Source organism: Cryptotermes secundus, unplaced genomic scaffold, assembly GCF_002891405.2.
Source record: "Cryptotermes secundus unplaced genomic scaffold, Csec_1.0 scaffold384, whole genome shotgun sequence".
NCBI lineage: Eukaryota > Metazoa > Arthropoda > Insecta > Blattodea > Kalotermitidae > Cryptotermes > Cryptotermes secundus.
The window spans coordinates 44,961-70,000 of record NW_019731268.1 but is presented as its reverse complement, the minus strand read 5'-3'; the positions used below and the strand labels follow the sequence as shown (position 1 = coordinate 70,000).

Here is a 25,040-nt window from a genome sequence, read left to right as displayed (position 1 = left end):
AAAACTTCCAGTAGTACCCATGACAATGTAGACTACAATTATTGTACTATGTTGATGAAATGGAGTGGGTGAGGGTTACCTAGCATATACAAGAACAACAATAAACATCCTTCTCAACGAGAACTTCTAAAATTGTGATCAACCCTTTATGGAATTTTTAGAGCTGCTCTTTCCCTTATTATTAAAAAAAATCCTGTTGAGAAATAAAGCACATACATATACTGGTAAACTTTCCTTCTGAACTGGCTGCTAAGAAAACATTTAACAATTTAATTACACTATTGCTTGCAATTTTTATCCTGTGTTAATATTTTTAGATTAATTTCTTTCCCCTCACCTGTTCTGTCTTGACTGTCAGCAGCGTGATGGAACAAAGCTCTACCTGCACACGGCATTACAGGTAAATATGTTGATGGTTCCTTGTTCAACTGGCTCATTATCAAATTAAAAGATCTTTTATCATTTCTTCAGTTCATCTTACTTTTTTTTAATGAGGAAGCTCTCCCCATATAAGTAACACAATTTCAAACATAGGAACACAAATAAGATGATATTTTATTATAATCCCCTACATGTTTCTTTTTATTTCTTTTTGAAGAAGGTGGAGATGTTTTTTGACCCAGATGCTGATTTAGCACGCGCCTTGTCTTTCGCTGTGATGCTAGGTTTGACAGCCTGCAACAGAACATATTTAATTTCTTACAGCTAATTTATCACCACAAACTACATTCATACTTCACTAAATAGAACCTATACAGCAATTCTAGCACAGACACGAACATTGGGGTGGGGGTTGTATTAAACAGAAGGAATAAAAAGATATAAATATTTCACTCCTATTTCTGGCAGTTCCAGGTAATACAGAGCACTACTTCACAACATACTGCATCTCACTGTTTTGCTAAGGGGAACTAGACATTTCTTCGGTGATGAGGAATTACCTACATTAATTACAGTGTAAACAGATAAAAGGTAAGCACAAAGTTGTGCCCGTGTTTAACTTATTAAACACACCATGATGACATGGGGTAATGGAGGTATAGCTCCACTATTCTAGACCTCGGCCCTAGATGGAGGTGAGTGGTCAGCTTCAAGTCCTGGCCATTTTACCCCCAGGGAAACAACCCCCCGTACCCCTTGGATGCGAAGCTGGGTCGACCCCAGAGCTGGTCTAGATGCTGTGGAGTGGAGAAAAATATCTTGCACCTGGCAGGAATCAAACCTCAGCCAATGAGCCAACATAGCCATTTAGCAAGACTCTCATGAGAATTTTAACTAAAATGTAAAAAAGAACTTTTCACATGAGCCTAGACTTTTGCAATATTTCAGATGATTTATGCATAATGCTGTGTCCTTTAACATTAAATTAAACTAATAAATACATTCTGAAATTGTTACTTCTTGCTGTAACCTATGTTATGATAAATACAAAATGTTTTTTCGTTAATTAGAGCCTTGTGGGTCCGTCACTTCTCTCCTGGAAATGGAACTGTCATCTTCATGAAGCCACTGATACATCAGCTGTGACTAGCTCAGGAAGGCCTTGATTAGTAATAGCAAGAGCGATAACATCTCCAATAAAGATATCATCAAGTCAAAGCATCAGGAAATAAATTATTTAAATTAAATTTAAACCAGCGGCTCTCAAGTTGCCTTAAGTTGTAAATTCTGTACCAAAAAAAGTTCCTACCCAGAATAAATTCAGAAGTCATATTCTTGCCTCTACTAATTATTACCTCAATTACATTCATATGAATGGCATAATATGCTTAAAACATATGAGTGGTTAACTATCAATACAGGGTGATGCTGGGATGTTCCACATCTTAAGACAAGGTCTAAAATTTGCAAATGAATGGGTGCACGGCTCTGTCAAGGAGTATGGTAACACAAGAGAAAAAAGCAACAATCAATCATGAAGAAGCTTTCTTGCTATGAACTTTCAGCTGCGCATATTAAAACATGTGAAACAGCATCTCTTGCTAAGAGGAAACAATGGGAAAAAGAAAAATGTGTGTTAGTAGATCAATCCTTGGATTCCAAGAATACTGTCATGTATAAGAGGTTAGCATGACTAATAATAATGGGTTCTGGATTTGATGATTAGATTTATTGGCACTTCTTTACAATTACAGTCAATGGTAACAGCTCACACATGAAACTCCCTCTGAATAACTTCTGAGGAACTTCTATGAAAACTCTTGGATTAACCTCTACTAATCTCTCACTATTCTCTTACTACCTTGAATCCTCGGATCAACTCCCTTTTATAATTGCCATGTGGCCAACATATAAATCACCAAGTTGAACAGTTAATTCCTTCCATTGTCATGGGAACATCTTTGTTTAGCTACCTAGCAACAACTAGTTCGTTGCTATTCGTTGCAGCTGGAATGCGATTACCAAGATGCTGCTCAGTAATGGATGTCCATCCAGCTCCAATATTCCGTCTTTCAGCCATCATGTCACAATACTTTATTAGTGGGGAAACCATGCAAAAGAATGGCCAAAAAAAGTCAATGCTATGCAAACTACACTTCTTGCCCAGCTCCTGCAGACAGGTGACACAAAATATTCAACAATAAAAATATCTGGAAAGTTCTCTAAAAGGCACCTAAAGCACATCAGATCAGTTTTGTTCTCTTCTTTCAAAATCAATATTTATACATCTATATTCTTGAAAAAAGAGAAAGAAAGAGTAATACAACAGCACTAATTACAAAAATATCACTAACAGGTATGACTAAATTTTAGGACCGAAATAAATTTTGTCTTTACTTGTTTATATCTAATTTTTAAAATATATCTATGTAATATAAATATGGATAATGTCAAATGTCTCTCTCACTAACTCACTCACTCACATATGCACATATATGAGTACACGATAAGATCAAGCAAGCTGGCTTAACTGGTAAGCCTTTGACTTGAATGTGGAAGATACATGGTTAAAATCTCAGCCAGGACACAGATTACCCTGAGATTTTTATGTTTTTTTTTCAGTCTTTCCAGGCAATTGACAGGACAGAACCTTATATTAGGCTATGACCAGTACGTTCCAAATACTTTCCACTTCATTTTACATTAAAATCCCATCCTTTAGTGCAGTAAGTTCTGACATCACCATTAAATAATAAAATCTTCTTAGGGCATCAGCTGTATCAGTTGGTTAAAAATCACTCACCCATCATCAAGGTCTGATGATCAGACTATGATAATGGGAACAGAGATGGTCCCTGAAAAGTCAGTAATGTTTAACCAAGTGATGTGGGTGGCATCCTGAGAAGACTGTATTAATTTCAGCCACCGTGAAAGCTTCATTACAACATTAAATAAGCTATAAACACCTAAATTTATCACAGTCTTCCTCTCATAACCTCCACTGCAGTATGTGTTGCCTCTTTCAGGATTTGCATAAACAGGACGGCTAATTTCTGTACTTGTGAGCTACAAGAAAGGTTTGGAAACACAACAGCTCGTGTGGGGAGTGCTGACACATTTACAGTTTTCTCAGTATATGCACAATAAGACAACTGTCAATGCGTAACACAAAATAATAAAGCAAATGTTCAAAATATTTTCATCTTCTCTCCATGGAGACATGTGGTTTGGTGCAGCTGTTCCATTTTCCACCCTGTTGGGCTAGTCAAGACTATTCCTTTCCCCTCTATTCTCAAAAGAAGCATTCTGTTCTTTTTCATGCAGTCACACAAGCAGACAAGTCCATCTGGTTGGATAATGTGCAGGGGGTCAGTCTGCTGCCTGGCTTAGTGTATGTAGTCTTGTAACAGTTATCATGCACTTTCAAGTATACTAAACCCTTGATAACCTGGATCAAAATATGAAAAATACTGTTCACAGTTGAGTACATAATTTAAAAGACACATGGCATTTAGGAAGGCAGATGAGTCACTTGTTTGTTCAGACAAAACTTGACAATATCTTCAAACCTGTATTATTACATTCAAAGTACAACTTCAGATACTTCCATCAATGAGTAAATGTATTAACTTTGTATAGTTTTTAAATAAACGCTCTACAGTGATATTTTCTTTTTTTTTGCTTGTTTTCATCAGCACTAATTATGTCATTAAATTTTACATTTATTTGTGTTCTAAACTTTTTTATCTTTTAGGGCTACCCTTTCCTTCATTAATCCTGATTATTGTTTAATTTGGATGACCTCTCCCCCCAGTTACTCCACATTAGCAAGGGTTTACTGTACATGAATCATGCTATTTACATGTTGACAGTTACCCTCATTACATCACTGGTGCCCCTCAAATTCCCCTCTTAGTCCCTGCTTACATGAGCCATTCCATGGGACAATTATTGGAGTTTGCTCCAAATGAGTTTCAGTGGACATGCAGTGTAGAATCACAGGATAGACAACTGTCCTACTTCATAGGATTTGGGGTCCTCACAGCAGTGGTTATGAAGAGTTCTATCTTCTGGGATATAATGCCTTGTAGTCCCCTGAAAGTCAATCGACGTTTTGTAGGAACTTGTCGACTCCAGCTTCTGGTTCGAATAAGCTCAGCAAGATACCAGCGTGAAAGCAGTTTGCCAGCTGAGTAATCAGCTGGCCGGAAATTTTGGATTATACAGGAAGCAGGAGGTAACTGTCGTACTCGTGTGTGAGCAAAACTGAGTAAAGCCGTAAGTAGCTCTATGGAACAACATATCTATGAATACTGCTGACTACCTCAGCTAAACAAAAATGAACCCACTGCCAAACCTACCAATTACTTCCATGTTTTTTAAGGAAGATGTAAATGCACCGAATACTTGCATGACTTTTAAAGCATGCTTTACACTTGCAAGTTCTCATGTAAATGCAGATGTGCACATATTTACATCTTGTTAATTCGTATCACTTAGTAGCAGCACATAATGCTATGGATGCTGCCTCAATTCTTGCAGTAATAAATCCACAGTGGTAGTGTTTCCTGGTGCATGCAAACTTGGTCACAAATGCTGAGATGATGTGCTAATGTAGGTTTGTGTCTTAGCAGTAATAATATATTTTTGTTACTGTAACGTTTTTCAATAGTCTGTGCCTGATGGTGACAAAGCAGAAATATTTGCAAATTCAATTATAAATACAATCACAATATGGTACTATACTACACAGCTGCCATATCTGATTGAGGCTAATGCTGTCATGTATTTGTGACTACAGACAAGGTTTTGGATAACTGGAATTACTGACCACTTACAGGTCATAACTACAACATTATCTCTGATTTCCACACTACAAATCACTCCATGCTACGTCTTCTCAGTCCACTTTCACTACTTATTGTTTGCTAACAGCTTTCAACAATGGCTACTCCTCTGCAGCGTTTTCACTAGACGTTTCCTGGCAACGGATGTTAAGAATGGCTGTTCCTCTGCATCTGTGCTCAAGTCCCATATAAAACAGACTGCCAACTATCAACTGAACTGTAGTGCCTCCCTTGCAGGGTACAACTGACTCATTGTCCCAACTGCCTTCTTTTCATAACTGCTCAGTTCAGACCACTTGGACAAGACCCCATTTCAACCATTACAAGCATAATCGTTGCCACAGAAACAAGTTTACCGAGCTGTTACACAAAAACAGGTCTAATATAACAGCCTGTCTCACGATCATTGCATAACAATTGCTATACATGCTACAACACCATACAGATGATTCCTCCAGATGCCATCTGCTGGGGCCCTGAAATGGGCCATTATATTCCCAGTTCTCTGTTCAAATTTCCCTCCCTAAAGAAATACTTCACAGTGGCCCTGAAAATAGCCATTTTGTGTTTTTCATAGAAATGCACTTTACCCTAAAAACAATGGTTAATCTTGGAAAAGCTGGTTCTTTGTGGCTACTTTCCACCCTGTAACAATAAACTTGTGTGCATCCTTATAAGGGCCACATTTTGTCCATTTCTTATCACTGGCTTAGGCCATATTCCTTTCTCCTTATCGCCCTGGGTCCCATGACCACCTTCCTTGTAGCCTGTCTACATAACCAAGCCAATTCCTGAACCTACAGGCTTCAATCCTGAAGATGGAGACAGCATATTCCCCCAAAATGTCAGTATCCACCCATAAAGTTACATGGAGTCACAACTTGGAAGGCCACATCCTTAATTGCTGCCATGAAACCTGAAAACTTATATTCACTATCCACATTCATGGTCAGTGTATGAACACAGTAATCCCATGTTTAACACAGCGTTATGTTCTCGAGTTATAATGTGGATATCAAACTCATATTCTGCAAGGGGAAATGCAGAGTAAGTGTCCAAAAACATTCATATACAATAGCTCAAAATTCAAAATAAATACAGTATTTACATATATACTACAAGAAACAGCTTTTATTCATACTGTTGACAGATTTGAGCAATGAGTTGCCAGGCAACAGCTTTGCAAACATGAATACAGGCAACAATAGAAGGGAAGCTATGCTTTCTGTTCGGTCCATGCCAAGCAAAAGCACGGAGCTATGGGAAATCTGTTGACAGGCAACACAGCTGTAAACATGCATCCACAACAAGGGGAGATGGTGTTTTCCATATGTTTCGATGCAGTTAACTTTTAGAAGCTTTTTCTATGTCAATACATGCTACCAGCAGGATGTCCATTACCTTTACTATGGAGAAAAGTTCTGCCATTTTTCCCACCAACAGAATGTGCTGAACCATCAGAAATTTAATTCTAATAGGCTAACACAAAAATTTAAGTTACATTTAGTGGGAGTACAGGAGGTCAGATGAGACAGAGGTGGCAACGAACCAGCAGGCGAACATACATTTTTCAATTGAAAGGGGAATGAGAATCATGAATTAGGTATGGGTTATTTTGTACATAAGAGAATCGTATCAGCAGTTAAGAGGTAAGTTGTCATACATAGTACTAAGAGGTCACTGGTGCGATATCATTTTCAATGTTCATGCCCCAGCTCACTCACTCATGGGGCTGAGCTCTTTTTGAGAAGCTGCCAATTGTGCAGCTACTCAAGAATTTCCCTGAAGGTTCATTACCATCTTCACAAAAGCCTTTCACTGGTCTCTATCCTGAGCCAGATCAATCCAATCCATACCATCCCATTCAATCTCTCTAAGATGTTCATGCCCCAACAGAGGATAGAATTAGGGATATGGAGGGCAGATTCTACGAAGAACTAGAGCATGTATTCAATAAATTCCCTAAATACAATATGAAAATTTTGTTAGGAGATTTCATTGCCAAAGTACGCAGGGAAGACATTTTCAAATCAACAATTCGGAATGAGAGTTTGCACAATATCAGAAATGATAATGGAGTCAGAGTAGTAAACTTTGCAACATCCAAAAATCTTATTGCCAAAAGTACGATGTTCCCACACTGTAACATTCATAAATTTACTTGGACATCTCCTGATGGAAAAAAGCACAATCAAACTGACATATTTCGACAGACAGGAGACAACATTCAAATATACTTGATGTCTGAGCGTTCAGGGGAGCAAATAGCTATACTGTTGTGGTGGCAGAAGTCAGGGAGAGACTGGCAGTGAGCAAACAAACAATGCACAAAGTTCATATGGAGAGGATCAATCTCAAGAAATTAAAAGGGGTAGAGGGTAAAGAGCAGCATTGTGTTGAAATCTCAAATAAGTTCGAAGCTTTGGAAAACTTGGATGCTGAGGTGGATATTCATAGAGCTTGAGAAACTATTACAAATAATATCAAAATTTCAGTCAAGGAGGATGAGATTGGTGGGGCATGTAGAATGGGGGGGAATAGGAATGCATATAGGATATTGCTGGGAAAGACAGAAGGAAAGGGACCACTAAGAAAGACCAAGATGTGGGTGGGTGGACAACATTAAAGAAGATGGGATGGTATGGACTGGATCGATTTGGCTCAGGAGAGGGACCAGTGGAAGGCTCTTGTGAACATGGTAATGAACCTCTGGGTTCCATAAAACACTGGGAAGTTCTTGAGTAGCTATACAATTGGCAGCTTCTCAAGAAGGGCTCAGCTCCATAAGTGAGCAAGTGAATAAGTTAACACAGTCTCTGGGAAATGGCCAGGCTACATGGGCAATTCAAGCATCATATGTGTGGGTGAAAGTTCAACACCATCATAAGAAAAGTCTGCCACTAAATTCTATACAAAATCAGACTCAGTTATGTAAGATGTGTTTCAGTAATGTTCTCTCAATGGCTTTCCAAGCCTAAATGTAAGCAGAGTGAACCAAACAAAATGGCATACACATCCTCAGTCTCACAACATGCAAAACAAGAAACACAACCAAACATTGACATGCAACTCAGAAACCCACCTTCTCTGGCTTGGTGAGATCTAGAACTCCTCCATTGGCCAAGTCTTCCTGCTTGGCCCTTTTGAAGAGCTCTCCTGGCTGTGCACAAGGTGGTGTGCCAGTATTGCTGTTGCCACCATACTGTGCCACTGACAGTTTGCGCTTTCCATGGCTCTCTGATGGCTTTTCTTCAGGTAGGCCCAGGTACTTCAGGAGCTTGATACTTAGGTCCTCTGTCAGGTATTCTGATACAATCCCATGTGCGTATCTAAGGTACGACTCTGCCGCCACCAAAGGGAAACAATAAGTCTATTATTATCATGCTCTCAAAGATGCGGGTTGCGACTGTACTGAAGTTATGGACTTAAAGTCACCATGAGTGGTGGGATAACAGTACTCAGAGTTTTCCCCTTTCTGCCTACTGCCATGATCCCCTCCAGCCCCCTCTGGCATATGTCAACTAGCCCAAGGCATCTGTCGCTAGTGAATGTTAACATGTGGTTACCAGTACCAACATTTAAGCAAACAGAATGGCTAGACTGGGAGGAAGTGCAGAGGTGGCCGATCCTTGGGACTTCTCTACATGGCCTCAGAAAAGCGTTTCCATTTTTTCGATTGACAGGACTGTGTTGTGATAGGCTGACCTACCAGTTGCAAGAAGCAACTATCAGGCTACACTGCATCACACCCAGAAGACTACTCTTTGGGGGGGGGGAGGACTTCACTCAGGGTAGCTAGTGCCAGTCACAAAGGTCACCCACCAAATTTTGAATTCCTTGGCACTGAAAACATGAGTCATAATGAAGTCTTCTCCAGGTGATCAGTCATATCAGTGTGAAGTACCTGATGTTCTGGAGACTGTCTCCATCTCCATCATCAGGGAATAATGTGGTGAGAGACTCTCCAAAAGACTGGATACTGAATCCACATTAATGTGGCTCATCAATGGAGCAGACTTTGTTGCATGAAGACACTACTAAATCACATTCACTATTTCCTCAACAAGAAGCTCCCAGATACTAAGATTTTAAATGTAGGGGAGCTAGATTTCTGAAGTCCCATAAGCATAATTTAAATTTTCCTTCACATAATGATCCTGTGTAAAAAAGACCTTACTGTTCAAAGGTCCTCTGCCTCTGATTTCTATATACAAATCTCCCACTCAATACATTCGAAATAATACTGGTGACTTTGACACAAAGGGCTAGGCTTTACATCCATTATTTATTTCTCATTGTCAGTACAACAGTTGGTAGTCCATGGCAAACCACTTCACAACTTTTACCCAACTTGCTGACCATTCACAGGTTCCACAGTTTCTGTGACATGTGAAGTGTATTACTGAATATTTATTTCTGCTCACTCAATTTTTAACACTCTTGTTTTACTGCCCAGCAAACTTTGCATTGTATGTGTACATATGCCTATAAGTTTAATAATAACAAGAAATTGTTAATATTACTTATATTGTGGTGCAAAGTAATTTAAATTACATAAAGCGGCAGTTACAATGAAATGAAAAGCAATTACTTTGCAGGAGAAACTTAATATTATGCAGAAAATGGAAGCGATTCCAAATACAACACGTTACTTTCTACAGTGTTTTGGTAGTTCATTATAACTTGTGTTTTATCATGTTTCTTTAGCACTGAAGTAAAATAAAACAGAGCTCTGGTGTTGCCCAGTATTTCCAAACTGCCTTAACAACATACATACATACATTCATACATTTCTGTTTTCTATGACTGAAATATTATGAAACAAGTGCTTGCTAACGAAATTATAAAAAAAGTTAAAGCCATCCTCATAACAGGTCATGAAGGCCCATAGGGGCGTGAGATGTCAAGGCTCCCACATCTTCTAGACAACTGGTTCAGAGATGGTGGTAAGGTTGTCAGCCTTATGCGCCGGCTGTCCTTTAACCCCCAGAAATTTTCCTGGTACTCATTTCTGTTAGAGGATGAGATGACCCCAGGACCATAGTGCAGCTAGAAGGATTTGGTAAATTGAAAATTCCAATTACCTCATTGGGACTCAAACCCACGACCTTCCAGCTTGTAGCATAGTGCCTCAACCAACTACACTACCGCGTGCCCCTAACAAAATAATAAAGTGGAAGAAAACATCCATCTAATTTTATGTTTCCCTTATAAGATGTTTTTCCCTTTAAGAAGATTTTTTTTCTACTGGTCACCTCAAAAACATCTTATCAGGGAAACAATGTTTATCACATCTTAAGTTATTCAAACTGTACACTGAAGCAATAGCAATATCAACAGAAAGTCACCCTGTGGGGCATAGGCTGGTAGAGGTAACTCATGCTTGAAGGGTTTAATGGGTAAAATGTTGGTTTCATATTAAAATGGTGCCACTTAAACAAGAATTTTTTTTTAGGCAGGAAAATTATAAACCTGTCAAGTGTATACGTTCCATGTTCTTATATATCCTGCACTGGGCAATTAGATTTCCCTGTACATTTAGATTTGTGACTGCAGTGTTTAATTTTATAACTGCTGCTCCCTTTTTAAAATTCAATATCTCAACCTTGTGTCATTATAACATTATGAAACAAAAAGTCTTTGAAAGACCAATTATCAAAGTTCATATACAAGTATTTTCATTTATATAGCCATTCCAATAAAGTTTATATACGAGGGTAAGTCAATAAGTAAGTTACAAATGGATATAGAACTTAAACCAATAAGAGTACTGATTTGAAAAATGCTTTTATTTCTCAACATAATCTCCCTGTACATTGAGGCACTTGGCCCACCGTTTCACAAGCCCCTGAAAAACCAGCAGCATAAAATTCTTTGGGCTGCTGTCGGAAGCAGGCGTGTTCACACGGCATGGCCTACCTCATAATGCTACCACAAAAGCTATTTGTTCTTCCAAACATCGGCTTCAAAAACGTTATCTTGTACAGACTACAAAATCATCAGTAAAACGATTATACTACAGGAAACGTTGTTTTAACTCCAGTGGCACATACCATGGAGGTCTTTATAATTAAGACGTAGTTTTCTATACCATACCATAGTACACTTCCTAATCACTAAAATCTTACATTCAGACATTTCTTAGCCACTTGCTGAACCTCGACCCACTTTCACGCCTCTAGAAGTCGGCCACCATGTGGTAATGTTTGAAACAGGGTAAACCACACAGGGACACCTTACAGTTTTTGTAGTTGTACCTATTTTCACGATGCTGACCATTTTTGTAGTACATAACATAACAGTGCCATGAATTTCGCTGACATTGCAGCAGCAATGTAGGAGGGATTACGAGGAACATAAAGTTCATCCTGGAAATGCTTCCACTTTATTTTTTTCTTTGGCGGGGGGTAAAGTAAATATGAATTTAAACAGCAAATATCAACCAAATAATGGAAGAGCCTTTGATAGTATTTTTCTAGTCTTTTCCTTGTGCTGTGATAGCTTGTCATGTTAGCATCACTGAGGTCCAAACCTCCCATCCCAGAATTATAATCGATGACTAATTTTGGCTTCTCCATGTCTTGCCTTCGAACCCTACTTGGAACTATTTTGTTATCATGAGTGGTATTTATAAGACAAATATCTTTCTGTTTTCCCACTCCATTAGCATTAGTCTGTCTTTGTAGCCTGAAAGATGTTCTCCTTTTTCAGTTTTGCAGGAAAACCCTTCCTGCTTTGATGCAAGGTCCCCATAGCATCGGTCTATTTGCTGCATAGCTTATGGAATAGATCTGGTCTTGAAAATCAGTTGTCCATGATTACATGACACTCCTGATTCAGAAGATGAACCATCAGTTGCAGAACCACTTTCAAGCCACATGGCTCATTTTTTATGAATTCACCAAAAACGATATCCTGCCAAGTGTAAATAAAAAATTGCCATACATAACCAGATTTGGCATCACATAATTCAAACGATTTTATACCAAATCTACCACGTTTTGAAAGAATGTATACCTCCCTTGACAAATGTCCCTTCCACATCATCAAAAACTCACCTACTGACACAGCACACTCTGGGGTATATACATTCCTAAATTTGACATTTAGGTGATCCAGTGAGGGTTTAAGTTTATACAACCTTTAGGAACTGTAAGTAGCGTCACTGTAACTTTCACTGTCAACGAACTGGAGAAACTTGAGTACAAGGTGAAACCTCTCACTGAACAAGTAAACAAATTTTGGTGTTTCCAGAATTTTCCTCTAGGAGACACAGCTCTTGTTATCTGGTTTCTGGTGAAATCCTTGAACAGAAAGAATGCCAGCAACTTCATTATTCCATTTCTGCTCATCTCCTTCCAGCAGTGGGCCCTAGATCTTCGTTTCTGATTAGGCGCGTTTTCTAAAAATTTTTGGGCATACCAGTTTCTTTCTCTGGATATTACTTCTGCAATTTCCAGTGTACAAAACAACTCATAATATTCCAGGGGGTTATTGGGGTCCTTCAAATCAATATTTAGGCCAGGCTTGCCAGTAGATGGAATATGTGGTCGCATAACACCTGACCTTGCCCACATGCCATGCTGCATGTTGCTGTTGTCATTGACATTTTCTTCTTCATCAGAGCTGGCACTCTGTTCTGTTCACCATATGACAAAATGTCCACATTTATTTCACTGTCACTACAATATACGCTCTCAGAAATATCATTATATTCATTCTCTCACAATAATAGTTCATGAAACACCTCCTCATCACTCACACGCATCTTCTTACTAGGACCTGCCATAATGTTTAGTCAAAAGAACTAGAACCCAGGGCAGCTGTCAAGCAATCAGCACGTTCCTGTCACACTTTGAAGTAACTAGATGATCCAACAGGCACAGCGTACAAATTTGCATTGCTAACAGTCATTATAACTACAACAGTGTAGATAAAAACATGCATGCCATGTAGAGATGTCATATCCACTATGATACAGAGTAGTGCATGTGTTGACATACACACTTAACTGATTAAGGAGATTGAAAATACAAGGTCATTCAAATGAATGCTGCAAAACCAATAAAGTGCATATTACGCAAAAAACTGACATTACTCTTGTACCAGATTTTTGATCAAGGACTGTTCACAATACTGACAGCCCACATGGTACCATCTATTGGTGTTATTTGGAAGCAGCCAATTTTCAAGATGGCAATACCCCCGAAGTCATGCACCAAGGCAGACATGAGACCTGTAATAAGACTAAATGCAGAAGAAGTAAAATCTGCTGAAATTTATGGCAGAATGTTGGCTCATTCACCAAATTTAACTCCATATGTTTATCACCTTTTCTGGACACTGAGACACACTAAGAGGATGTCATTTCTTGTCATATGAGGTCAAGATGTCAGCACATGAATGCATTCACCAACAACCACAAAACATCTCTCGAGGAATTCATGTATTACTGTGGTGTTGGGTGTTGGAGGAAATGCGGCAGATGTCATGGACACTACATTCAAGACAGACAGGCATAGCTTCCTTTTGGTCCATTTTGATTTGAATGACATTTATACCTTATCCTTATGGGAATTTCTGGCACCAAATATCTTAGGCAGGGAAACACCTTGCACAGGAACATGTTACATGGGCTCCATTGTATACTAATTTAAGATTAGGAAGTATTTCGCTTAGTGGGGGGTGGAGTCAAACTGGGTCCACTCAGCACGGCAGCCACTGATTGGCTTAGTTTAGTCTGCCACGGGTGATTATAATGGAGAATTTTGGTGGAATGAAGATTGGCAGGGGAAACTGAAGTACTTGGAGAAAACCCACCCCACTGCCACTTTGTCCACCACAAATCCCATTTGACCAGACCCAGGATCGAACCCGGGCCGCTGTGGTGGGAAGCCAGTGACTTAACCACTTCAGCTATGGCATGGCCACTGATTAGAAAGTAGATCAAACATCAAAAACATCAATGGTACAGGTGTAAACAGGACTACTGCCACCACTCTTTCTATTGTTACCCTAAGCGGCATGAATTTAATACCTTCAAGAAATAAAAACTAACCACATGAATATATTAGTTTTCAAAGTCATGCTAGGCTTACCAGCATCAGCAAGATCTGATTTTCCACTCTTTACAAATGTAGCTGAAACAGCTCCACCTGACACGTGAATGCCCTTCTGTTTCAGCACTTCTGCCACCCTCTCTGTCTTTCGCTGAAGCCAGCTCAGCGTTTTCTCTTCGTTGTACTTGTACGCATTCAGGTCTTCATCTCCTAAAATTACAGTACACTACATTCAGCAAATGGGCCCATAAAATTAAACTGACTGCATACAGATGTGTAACCCGACATTCATTAGAACATGAGCCTCAGACAAGAGTGTGGAATTCATTACCCACAATTCCACAATTTCTAGCTAACAGTTACATGTTTGTGGGCTTTCTCAAACCTGCTAGGTTAAAAGAACTTTGTACATCAGCATATATTAATTAGGTTATAGCTACTTTCTTTCTTGCTGACTCACATTCAATATTCATTATGTCTGTACCATCCCATAAAGAATAAACATCACTTGACACAGCATTACATAATCTGAGGATTATTCCATATTCATTTCATTTTAATGAACATTTGCAATACTGTATGACACACAACAACATTCCTTGGGTGGCAGACTGGTTAGTTAACCTTTCTAATATATCAACAGGGGCTAAATACCAGGGATGACAGATTTTTAAAGGGGGTCATGTTAGACAGTAAAAGGTGAAGTTGTACTTCTGCTTAACTACTAATCAAGCACTACACCATGGATATGTATGGGAGAGTGGCTGTACAGATCCAAGATTCTTGACCTCAGCACTAGATGGAAGTGTGTGGTCAGCTCCATGCACCTGCTGCTTTACCCCCAAGGAAACAGCCCCTGGTACCCATTGGATATCAGGTTGTGTGGGCCCCAGAACCAGTCTGGATGACATGGACAGAAGAATCTTGCCCCTAGCGGGACTCAAACTTCAACCCTTCAGCCATCCAATCTGTAGCCAGACACTATACCAATCGTGCAATGTCATCAATAGTACAGGGTTATTCATAAGTCCGTGAAACATTTTGAAAATTTACAATAAATAAACTATGCAACGGATACCAAATTTTATTATACTGAAATAGAGATAAACTCACCAAGTTTTTTTTTTACATAGTTCACAGATGCTCTATGTGTCCACCTTTACTGATATGGCAGACATCTATGTGATAATCCATTTCATCCCATACCCGTGTCAGCATTTCACGGTTGGCCAGGGCCACAGGAACAGGGATACGGTTGCAAAGATCCATGAGATNACAGGAATAAAGAATATTTGAATTCTAGAGTAAGCTCATGTTAGGGTCTCTTGCAAATCACTGAGACACTCCTGTGGAACCACCTGACACTCATTCCACAGCCAGGTCACAGAGATGAAGACTAATGGCAGAATCAACAGGCCTGTCACCTAATATATTACAATGGAGAACAGGTCATGGAAGCCTCGAGGAACACAATAAATCTCTTTCGCACAACAAGTTTTGTCTTGGTTTTCTTCTGCCTGTGACCATTAGAAGGGCCCTTTTATACTTACCCTTTTCAGAGGCTCCTGTTCTTTCATTATGACCCCATCATTCCTCCTATCCTGAGTTGCTGCCATTTTCAGGTCCTGCTTTCCCTGTGGGCTTCATACGGTCCTGCGTCCTCTTCCCTGCGTGCCCATTCCTGCCTGTACCAATGTTTCAGAGGAACGTCTTAAAGGTAGAAGAATAAGCCAAGCAAGAGTTCTTCTTGGTACTTGCTTCATGCTGTTTGTTTTTGTTTCTTTGTTTAGCTTACTCTTCGACCCTTAAGATGGAGGGGATATGTTCCTCTGAAACGTCCAGTGACTTTCAGTGAACATGCTTTCCCCCACCATTCCTAACACAACTTGGAACTTTCCCAATCTGTCTCACTTGTGTACTGAATATATGCCATGTTTCTAGAACTGATGACAATCACTCACCACAACAGATAGTGTCATATCTGACAAGTCCACAATAGTAATTCTCATACATGACTGAGGGGTTGGAGTCAAGAAGTTTCTCTTCTCCACATCCAAAATGGTTTTAGGGCTCACCCAGCCTCTATCCCAGAGATACCGGGGGCTCTTTCCCCACAGGTACAGCAGCCAGGATGTGAAGCTGGCCACTCACCTCCAACTAGTACCATGGTCAAGAAAACACAGATCTGTATATCCACTCCCCCATATGTCTTCATGGTGTAAGGCTTAATTAGTTAAGCGTAGGAATACCATACTTACGTTACCTTTTACTGTGGCACTTACAGAAGCAATTACTGGGTGTAGTTCCCTGAGGTAAAGAAAGGGGCTCATACCTTTTCTGTCTGCAACCTGATTCAGGTGTTTGAGGCCTGTGGATCGAAGTAACCTCTCAGTTTCTGGGAATTCCTCATCCTTCAGCAATTGGTCCAGAGGCACTGCCTGATTTGTCTGAAGAAAGAAAAAAAAAAAAAGAAAACCTTAAATTGGAGACAAGACAGGTGACAAAGAAAAGGTCACCACTCAGGCTAATAGTTCTAAAAATTTCAAATTTGATGCGAAGGAAACCACAACAAAAATGGGAGCATATTATCAAAATGGATGTTAAATTCACTGCTTAGGATCAAAGTTCCTCAAGACAGTATGGAGAAAGGTTTTTCAAATGAAACACGTTTGCGTGTGCAGTTGAAGACATCCAAGCTGCAGTGGTGCAGTGGCTTCAGCAACAGCCCAGGGTGTTCTCCATGGAGCAGATCTATTGGCTGATGCGCAGTGCCTGCCTCAGTGTCCAGGGAAACTACTTTTATTGCCCTCTCACATTTCACTCAGAACTCTAAATGAGCTTCATTTCAACACCCTCCATATTTCCACTCAACTGGAGAGACTGAATTTCAGAGGATCTGGATAGGCACAGGTCTCAAGGATCCCACAGCTGTCAGACAGTAAAATGTGGTCATCAGTCTCATGGGACTCAGAACCAAGAATTACTGTTAACAGTCAGCAGCCAGTCACTCCACTTGAAAGATTTCTGTCTCCCTGTTTTGCGACCAGCATGACTAGTAAATAACTATGTGGACTCAATGTTGAATGCAGCACTGATATTGGGTATTTTCAGATTTTTGGATTATATGCTCTTCCTCTTTATTTGTGTCACTTCTTCCACTACAAAGGACAATCTAGAGTTCACTGAAAAAACTACCGTTACATATTTGCTCAAACCAAGGACTGTGGAGTCAGAGAAACAGCTGTTGATAGCAAATGGCTCTGAAACAACATTCATTTCTAGGCAACGGCTGTGAAACAAGTAATAGAATAATGCCTGTTGCTAGGCAGCAGATTCTTAATAATGCAACAGTTGGACTACAACAGTGGAAGATCTGTGTTTTATATATGGTCTATTCTGAAAGATTATAAGCGAGATGAGGTTTAGAGCTTAGTCACTTGATAGTCAGAAGACTAGGATGTTGGTGTGAAATGGCCATGAGTTAGTTGCAAGAGTGCACAGTTGAAAGTCCGGCTGTGAAGAGAAGGCTTTATGTGCGAAACATGGAGTGCATAATTCAATGAGACTGTTATAATTCCTGTGTTAAACTCTGTTACTGGGAAACGGTTCATGGAGACTTCAATAGAGTGAGGACACTAGCCTGTGCATGTCAGTGATTTGTAAGTACAGTCACGAATCATGAGTGTATAGGTGGTCACTAAATCGAGTCACCAATCCAAACCTCATCTATAGTTACTCATACTACGTGACAATATGTTTAGTGTGGTATTGATTACTATAGATTCAGAGGAACCTATAACCTCCATCTTCAGAATACTTCAGAGTACTTTTATCCTACAGCTGGAGAGTGGCAAGTTCCTCTGAAAAACTGGCACCCATTTACCACACTACACAGTATCATAACATGCAAGACAAGAATTCAAATCTGCACCTCTGTGAAAACCTTAAATCACAAAATATTTTGTTTTCGAACATACTATGTTCGGAATTCTTCGAAAGATGCGAGCAGCTCCTCCCCTCTTTACCCTACTGATATTCCAGGAGGGGGATTTCTGCCATTGTCCCTGATTCACTTGTGTTCTAAATGCCTCCCCCCTCCAGGTAGACTGGGGTGTCCACGCTAGCAGTGATTCAGAGGAAGGCTCTTCCTCATTGCTCAGTATTTAACAACAACAAGAAAAACAATAACAACACAAAATTAAATAATGGTAACTAAACATTCATATCAACAAATCTAATATTATCACACACTCTTGCACTTGGCTGCTTGTAGAGCACAAAATAAATCACAAACAAAAAGTATAATAAGAGTATGCAATTGACAAGAACTTGCAGCATTGCACCTCTCCTCTAGAAATACATGACTACCTTCTTATAATCTCAATAACAAGCCTTCCGGCAACACACTCTTGGGGTAATGCTGATCAATAAAAAAACAATAACATACATCTCAACTCAACTCACATAAAAACGTAAGTATACAAAAGATAATATCTACCATACAAAAGGGGCACTAGGGAAGTGCCAGTGATATCACAATATTTAAATGAACGCCCAACATTCATCTCTCTAACGTTATATTTTAGCNCCAACAGTATAACACACGCAGTCGCAGGAGCACGACACAACAAAAGCACAACACACAAGATAGTGAAGGAGTGCTCCAACAAAGGAGAATGGGCGTGACTGACGTAGTGAGGGGCGACGTAGCGATGTGGTATCCTGAACAATTTTAATATTTTTAACGTTTGACAATGTATATGATAGATACATATTTTAGTTATTTTAATGTGTGAACATGGCATGCAATGAACTGGTTTGACGTGGATAAGTAAGCACCTGAAGATGGCATTATTATGCCGAAACATGTAGTGCGAGGGAGAGAAGGAAATAAATGAGTGTATGCACTGCAAGACGGATTAAATAAATCATGGACTTCATCTCTCTTCTGCAAGGTGGTCACAGCCCGACTGTCAAAACAACAGACCAAAACAGAATGTTGAATGTGCTTTTGAAACCAAATTCCCAACTACCTCTGTGACAGCTGAAAACCCACCGAGAAGGGTTCTCACTTCATGTATCCAGACCAAGCTGGCAGAATATACTAGAACAGCTGAAGGAAGGGGGGGGGGGAATAGGGACGGTGAGCGCCTGGCTGTCCAACAGTACCAAAACAACTACAATCGAGCAATATGTAAATATGGCTCAGATGTTGACATGGAAGAGCTAAAGGCTCTCTTTGGATGCTAACGAAAATGGCTCTAAGTGACGAAGCTGAAATGAGTGCTTACTTTCCTGAAACATGAGTGGGCAAATGGCTTCTCTTTCGGAAGGTGTACTAGTAGACATATATATGTTTTTAAGAATATACCAACGACTCCCAAAGGAGCACTAACATAACAGACCATTCAATGTCAGAGACATTTCGAGAATTTTCTACTGATGACAGGAAATGATCATGCGGGAACATTTTGTATACTGTGAAATGACAGCTGAAAGCTGGAACAGACGAAGAAATAAAGGAAGCCTTGCTTTGCAAACAGTGCAGTAAAAGAACATTTCTGCAGCATTGTATAAACTCACAATAAAAGAGGAATTCTTGGCAGTGGTATCTTCTATGCAGTCCATGCCAAGGTTATATAACAAGAATACCAGCTGAATCAACAGTCAGTTTTGAGATGAAGTTGACAGTTGAAAGTCAAAGGTTGGGAACTGCAAGTCAGAGGTGAGTTTTTTGAGTTGCACTGTCAGACACCACTACCAAGCAATAACTAGTGACGACTAAGTCTTAGTGCTTGCAGTAGTGAGTTGTAGTCTCTGTAGATCAGCAAAAGTGTTATAATTATTTGGTAAGCATTTCATTATCAGTCTAAACCCCATATCTCATCAATAACACGTGACAATAGTAATTCAGGAATAGTCAACTTCATATCACTGTGGGGCCACAATGTGCCTCAATACCTAGCCATGGGCTGCATACATTTTTTTTTTCCAGATATTCCAACACAAACATCTGTTGTGCACTGGTCAGATCCATGAAGCACAAACACACAAATAACAACTGGACCCACAAGCTCAAAACCATTTATTTAAATGAAATACATCAACAGCACTTAAAAACCAGCAACTAAAGGTTTGCTTAATTCCAAAATGTTCTAACTAACTCCATGGAGATGAGCCTTTCTTGTGAAGCTGCCAGTTATGCTGCTACTCAAGAACTTAACATTTTATGGCACCAAAACGTTCACTACTGTGTTCACAATGGCCCTAAACTGGTCCCTATCATGAGCCAGATCTATCCGGTCCATTATCACCCTTTCCTATCTACCTAAAATCCATTTTAATATTATCCACCCATTTATGTCTTGGTCTTCCTAGTGGTCTGTCTAAGTGGGCCCCTTGTCAACACAGCATGGCTGCAGATAGAGATGGCCTCCAGATATGGAGGACAGCTGCGAATATATTAAATAAGACAAAGGGTAGTCCTCCAGCTTTGAGGTTGCGAGTGGGGTTAACAACTCCTCACCGTAAAAATATAAGCTTGTTATGAAATGTCACAAAGGGCCTCCAAAATGTTCTAAGTTACTTGTTAGGTGTTATGTGCAATTAATTAAGAAATTACGCAGAATTTTCAGTAAGCAATTCTATAAATTTTTTTCACAAAGATTCACTGCCATTTTTAGAAAGCAGGCAAGTCTTGGTACATACTTCGGGAATGGAAGGTGTCTTGTCACTCTGCAGGTCTGGGTTCAACCACAGAGCAGATCTGTGGTGTGTAAGTGGCACTCGTACAAGTTCTTAGGCACATCTGTAACTCTGTGGATCATTTATTAAATTTGCTCATACATCCATCTGTCCATATATACATATGGAACAACTCAGCAACCTCTGAGCAGATTTTCATTAAATTTAATACTGGAGAACTTCATGAAAAATTACCATGTCACATCAATTTGCATTTTGATAGACCATGTTTCATGATGACTCCACATAAAGGCTTACATGCATTTCCACACAATATCACTACACATTTATCAGAAGGAAAAATGTTTTCAACAAAAGTTGTAAAGAAAAATACATTACTTTACGTCCATTACATTATCACCTTAAGTCTTACGGTATTCAAGATAATTAAACAAAAGGGATGTTATAAGTATATTTTGAGATGGGCAGGACATGTAGCACAAATGGGGGAGAAGAGGGATGCATATAGGATATTGGCGGGAAAGCCAGAATGAAAGAGACCACTGGGATGACCAAGACATAGGTGGGTGGACAATATTAAAATGTCTCTTAGAGAGACGGATGAGATGGTATGGATTGGATTGATTTGCTTCAGGATAGGGATCAGTGGAGGGCTCCTGTGAAGATGGTAATGAACCTTCGGGTTTCATAAAATGCTGGGAAGTTCTTGAATAGCTGCACAATTAGTGGCTTCTCAAGAAGGGCTCAGCTCCATGAGCGATGAATACATTTTTGCACTTCCATATTCAACTGACCATGGCCTCCAGAACACTAACCCAGTCAAGAGAAAGAAATAAAGCATTCACAGAGTTCAAACTGCGCTAAAATCAGATCTGTTTTTTCTTTTAATATAGTACTATAACACAGTATGACTTTGAAGCAAATATCGAACCATTTAAAAGGTAAAAAAAAAAGGTGTCCCTGTTTTCAGTTAATTAAACATTATGCCATTAAGACAGGTGGGAGTGCAGGTATAGCTCCACCATTCTTGACATCAGCACTGGATGGAGATGAGGTCAGCTTTGTGCCCTCACTGCTTTAACCACAGGGAAATCACCCACTGGATAGGAAGCTGAGTGGGCCCCAGAGCCAATTTAGATGGTAAGCAGAAAAGGAAATATTGGCCATCCAGCCCACAGCCCATCACTATATTGACTGAGCCATCCAGACTCCGCATTGAACACTTTGTGTTTATTTAACTTCCATTTACAGCGTGTAATAACAGTGAACACTGGAAACTTAATACAAATTGTTTATTCATTCAGCAAACCTACACAGTTGTGACTTCTTGCAAATATGAGTATTATAACCTAGCAGCTTACAGTTGCATATGAATTTCATGTTTGTTCATTATAAGGGAAAAACACATCATAATTTATTTAATTTACAATTCCATGTGTTGAATTCACTTGTTACAGTTTTCCTCCCCTTGCCATAAATGCTCCACATCCTATTCCTAAGGTAGAAGCAACCAGCACAATAGCACAATGCTGATCTTCCAACAAAGCCTATCTCTGACTCTGCCTTCTGCTGCCCTCAGAGGAAAGATTTGCAATTTTAGTGCCTTTGCAGACACACACAAGAAGAAAATGGGCATGACATATGTCAAGACACTACTCTACTATCAGTCAGGAAGGGCTGCAGAAAACTGTGAAAACCCTCAACCAGGATAGTGTACTGCCAACCTGCTGTGAGAGGCCCATGGAGATGATTCTAATTCTGAATTTCTGGGTCAGCATTTCCCAAAAGTAATCAACACCTAATGACCTAGTACCTATAAATGGATAAGAAAAAGCTATACTAAATTATAAACATATAATTTAATACAAAAAATACTTCAGAGATATAAAGGGTTCATTGATAATTATATTTGAAAATTGCTAAACAATGTTCTTTGGAATTTTTAAAGACTGGGATCCTTAACATTACCTTCACATCAATGGAGCCCCAGACTAAAAAGAGTCTGGAAAACAATGATCTGAGTTATGACAGTGTGAAACTTGGTGGGCAGTTATCATTGCTTCAAAAAAAAAAATACTGCTTCCATTCCTACCCAGAACATGAACACAGTATAAGTAGATACTATTGGGTTCTGACAATGGTGTATAACACAGAGATACTGGTTTTTCGGACTCTGTCCATCGTCCGGATTCTAAATAACTAAGAAAAATAAAAAACACAACATTTCGGAAACAGATCCAGTTTCTGAAACGTGTTTTATTTTCTTAGCTATTTAGAATCCGAACGATGGACAAAGTCCGAAAACCCAGTATCTCTGTATGAACATAGTATATTCCTCTGAAATGCTGATACCCACTAACCATGCTTCAGTGATCTTTACAACAACACTTTTTTTTTGTGAGGTATGACCTGTGTGTGGTGGGGCCTAAAGATGCATCACCTTCAAAGACCATGTATGCCTACCTGGATCCAGCTAAAAATCCAGAGTACTACAATAATAGTAATAATAACAATCATACAGTTCACACAACAGCAACTTGGGGCATCACACCTCACAGCCAACCTCTATGAAACATGCAGCCCCTAACCACAGGGCAGTTACCCACTCCAAAGACAGATACAGCAGGCATATTTACAAGAAATTCAGGACTGAAAGGGTTGCACAGTAAATGTACACTGTGGTATGCTAGTATAACAATTATATAACAACACTACAATATGACAGTGACTTAAATCATAAGAGCATCAAAAGCTCTGAAATGTTTCAAATTTTTAAGTAGGTATGGGGATGAAACAAACATTAAGTGTAGCTTAATTAAAGAGTTTTCTTGAAAGTCGAACATAATGCTTCAGATAAAGTTAAAACAAAATCAGGTTAGTCCAAATTAAGATCAGTAATGTCACTGCCATAAATTTCTTTTTCTGTACAAAACACAACAAACATACCTTTCTCAGATATGGAAGAGCAAGAAAGATGGGATCAATTGGTGTTGATAGGTGCATCTTTCCATCTGATTTGACTGACTCTTCGATGAACCATGATCTGATAAGAAATGTTAAACATTAGTTGACTAAATCATACACCTAATGGGCTATCTCACACTTACTTAGTGAACCATATTGGAAAAGTCTCATGAAATGCTCACCTTCTGTTTTCTGAAAATGTGAGAACTTCTTGAACCATTCCATCTCCTGGACTAAATAAGAATAAAGCTGTTGCTCCTGATTGTGGATGCCTCAACTGCACAATGTCTGGAGTACCTGTGCCAGCAAACCCTTCAGGAACTTCCAAAGCTTCACCTAAATAACAGTGGAATGTATCAACACAAAATGTTCAAGCATGTTAAGCCATGCTCCAAATTGGCCTCAGGGCTATTTCACCAAACAAAGGTTTACTATTCCATTAACTATTAAACAAATCCATATATTTCGTTGCAGCTTTATTCAACAAAATCCGGGGCAAGAATATGTACATACTTGAAAATTAAACAGCACTCACCCACCATTAATGATAAAAATATATTTAAAACAAAATCTTTGACATTGACAATGAACCTTTCCCAAATAGACGCTCCTACTGAGCCTGCTACATCGAGTACTATTAACTCACCTTTCAGTAGAAATACCCATGTGTTTGAGGACTGCTGAGGATTTGACGTTTTCACACATTTCTTTGGGGATGCTTTAATCCTCGGCATAATGAAAACAAAGCATAAAATGCGAATATTTGAGACTAAAGTCTTAGCCGACAGCCATCAGCTCAAACCTCGAATATGAGCTGCAGCCCGGGTACAAAACTACCAACATAGTACAGAAAACACTAACTTAAGTTCGTACACATGTGGTGTAATTAGCTCAGTCGGTATAGCAACTAGGCGACAAGCTGGAAGCGCAAAAGGTGTATGTTTGATTCCCGATGTAAATTTTTTTTTTATTTGTACTCCATAACATCCAGACCTGCTCTGGGGCCCACCCAACCTCCTACATAATGGTTACTGTGGGTTGTTTCCCAGGTGCTACAGCAACAAGGATTTGAAACTGACCACTC

At 39.4% G+C, this 25,040-nt stretch overlaps 1 protein-coding gene across 1 annotated transcript; it reads right to left on the bottom strand.

Annotated features, from left to right (window-relative positions):
• Positions 1-49: 49 nt before the first annotated feature.
• Positions 50-24,808, bottom strand: LOC111866782 (ribonuclease H2 subunit B). The gene is made up of 7 exons (XM_023856040.1): positions 24,603-24,808; positions 24,139-24,292; positions 23,939-24,035; positions 16,620-16,734; positions 14,327-14,497; positions 8,311-8,570; positions 50-675 (listed from the first exon to the last, which is right to left on the bottom strand). The coding sequence occupies exons 1-7, from the start codon at positions 24,688-24,690 to the stop codon at positions 583-585; spliced, it is 978 nt and encodes a 325-aa protein (XP_023711808.1). The 5' UTR covers positions 24,691-24,808; the 3' UTR covers positions 50-582.
• Positions 24,809-25,040: the final 232 nt, after the last annotated feature.

Coding starts and splice junctions, on each gene's coding strand:
- LOC111866782 (XM_023856040.1), bottom strand. CDS start 24,690: ATGCCGAGGATTAAAGCATCCCCAAAGAAATGTGTGAAAACGTCAAAT. Junction 24,293..24,602: donor ATGGGTATTTCTACTGAAAG/GTGAGTTAATAG, acceptor ACTGTTATTTAG/GTGAAGCTTTGGAAGTTCCT. Junction 14,498..16,619: donor TCAGGTTGCAGACAGAAAAG/GTATGAGCCCCT, acceptor CTGTAATTTTAG/GAGATGAAGACCTGAATGCG.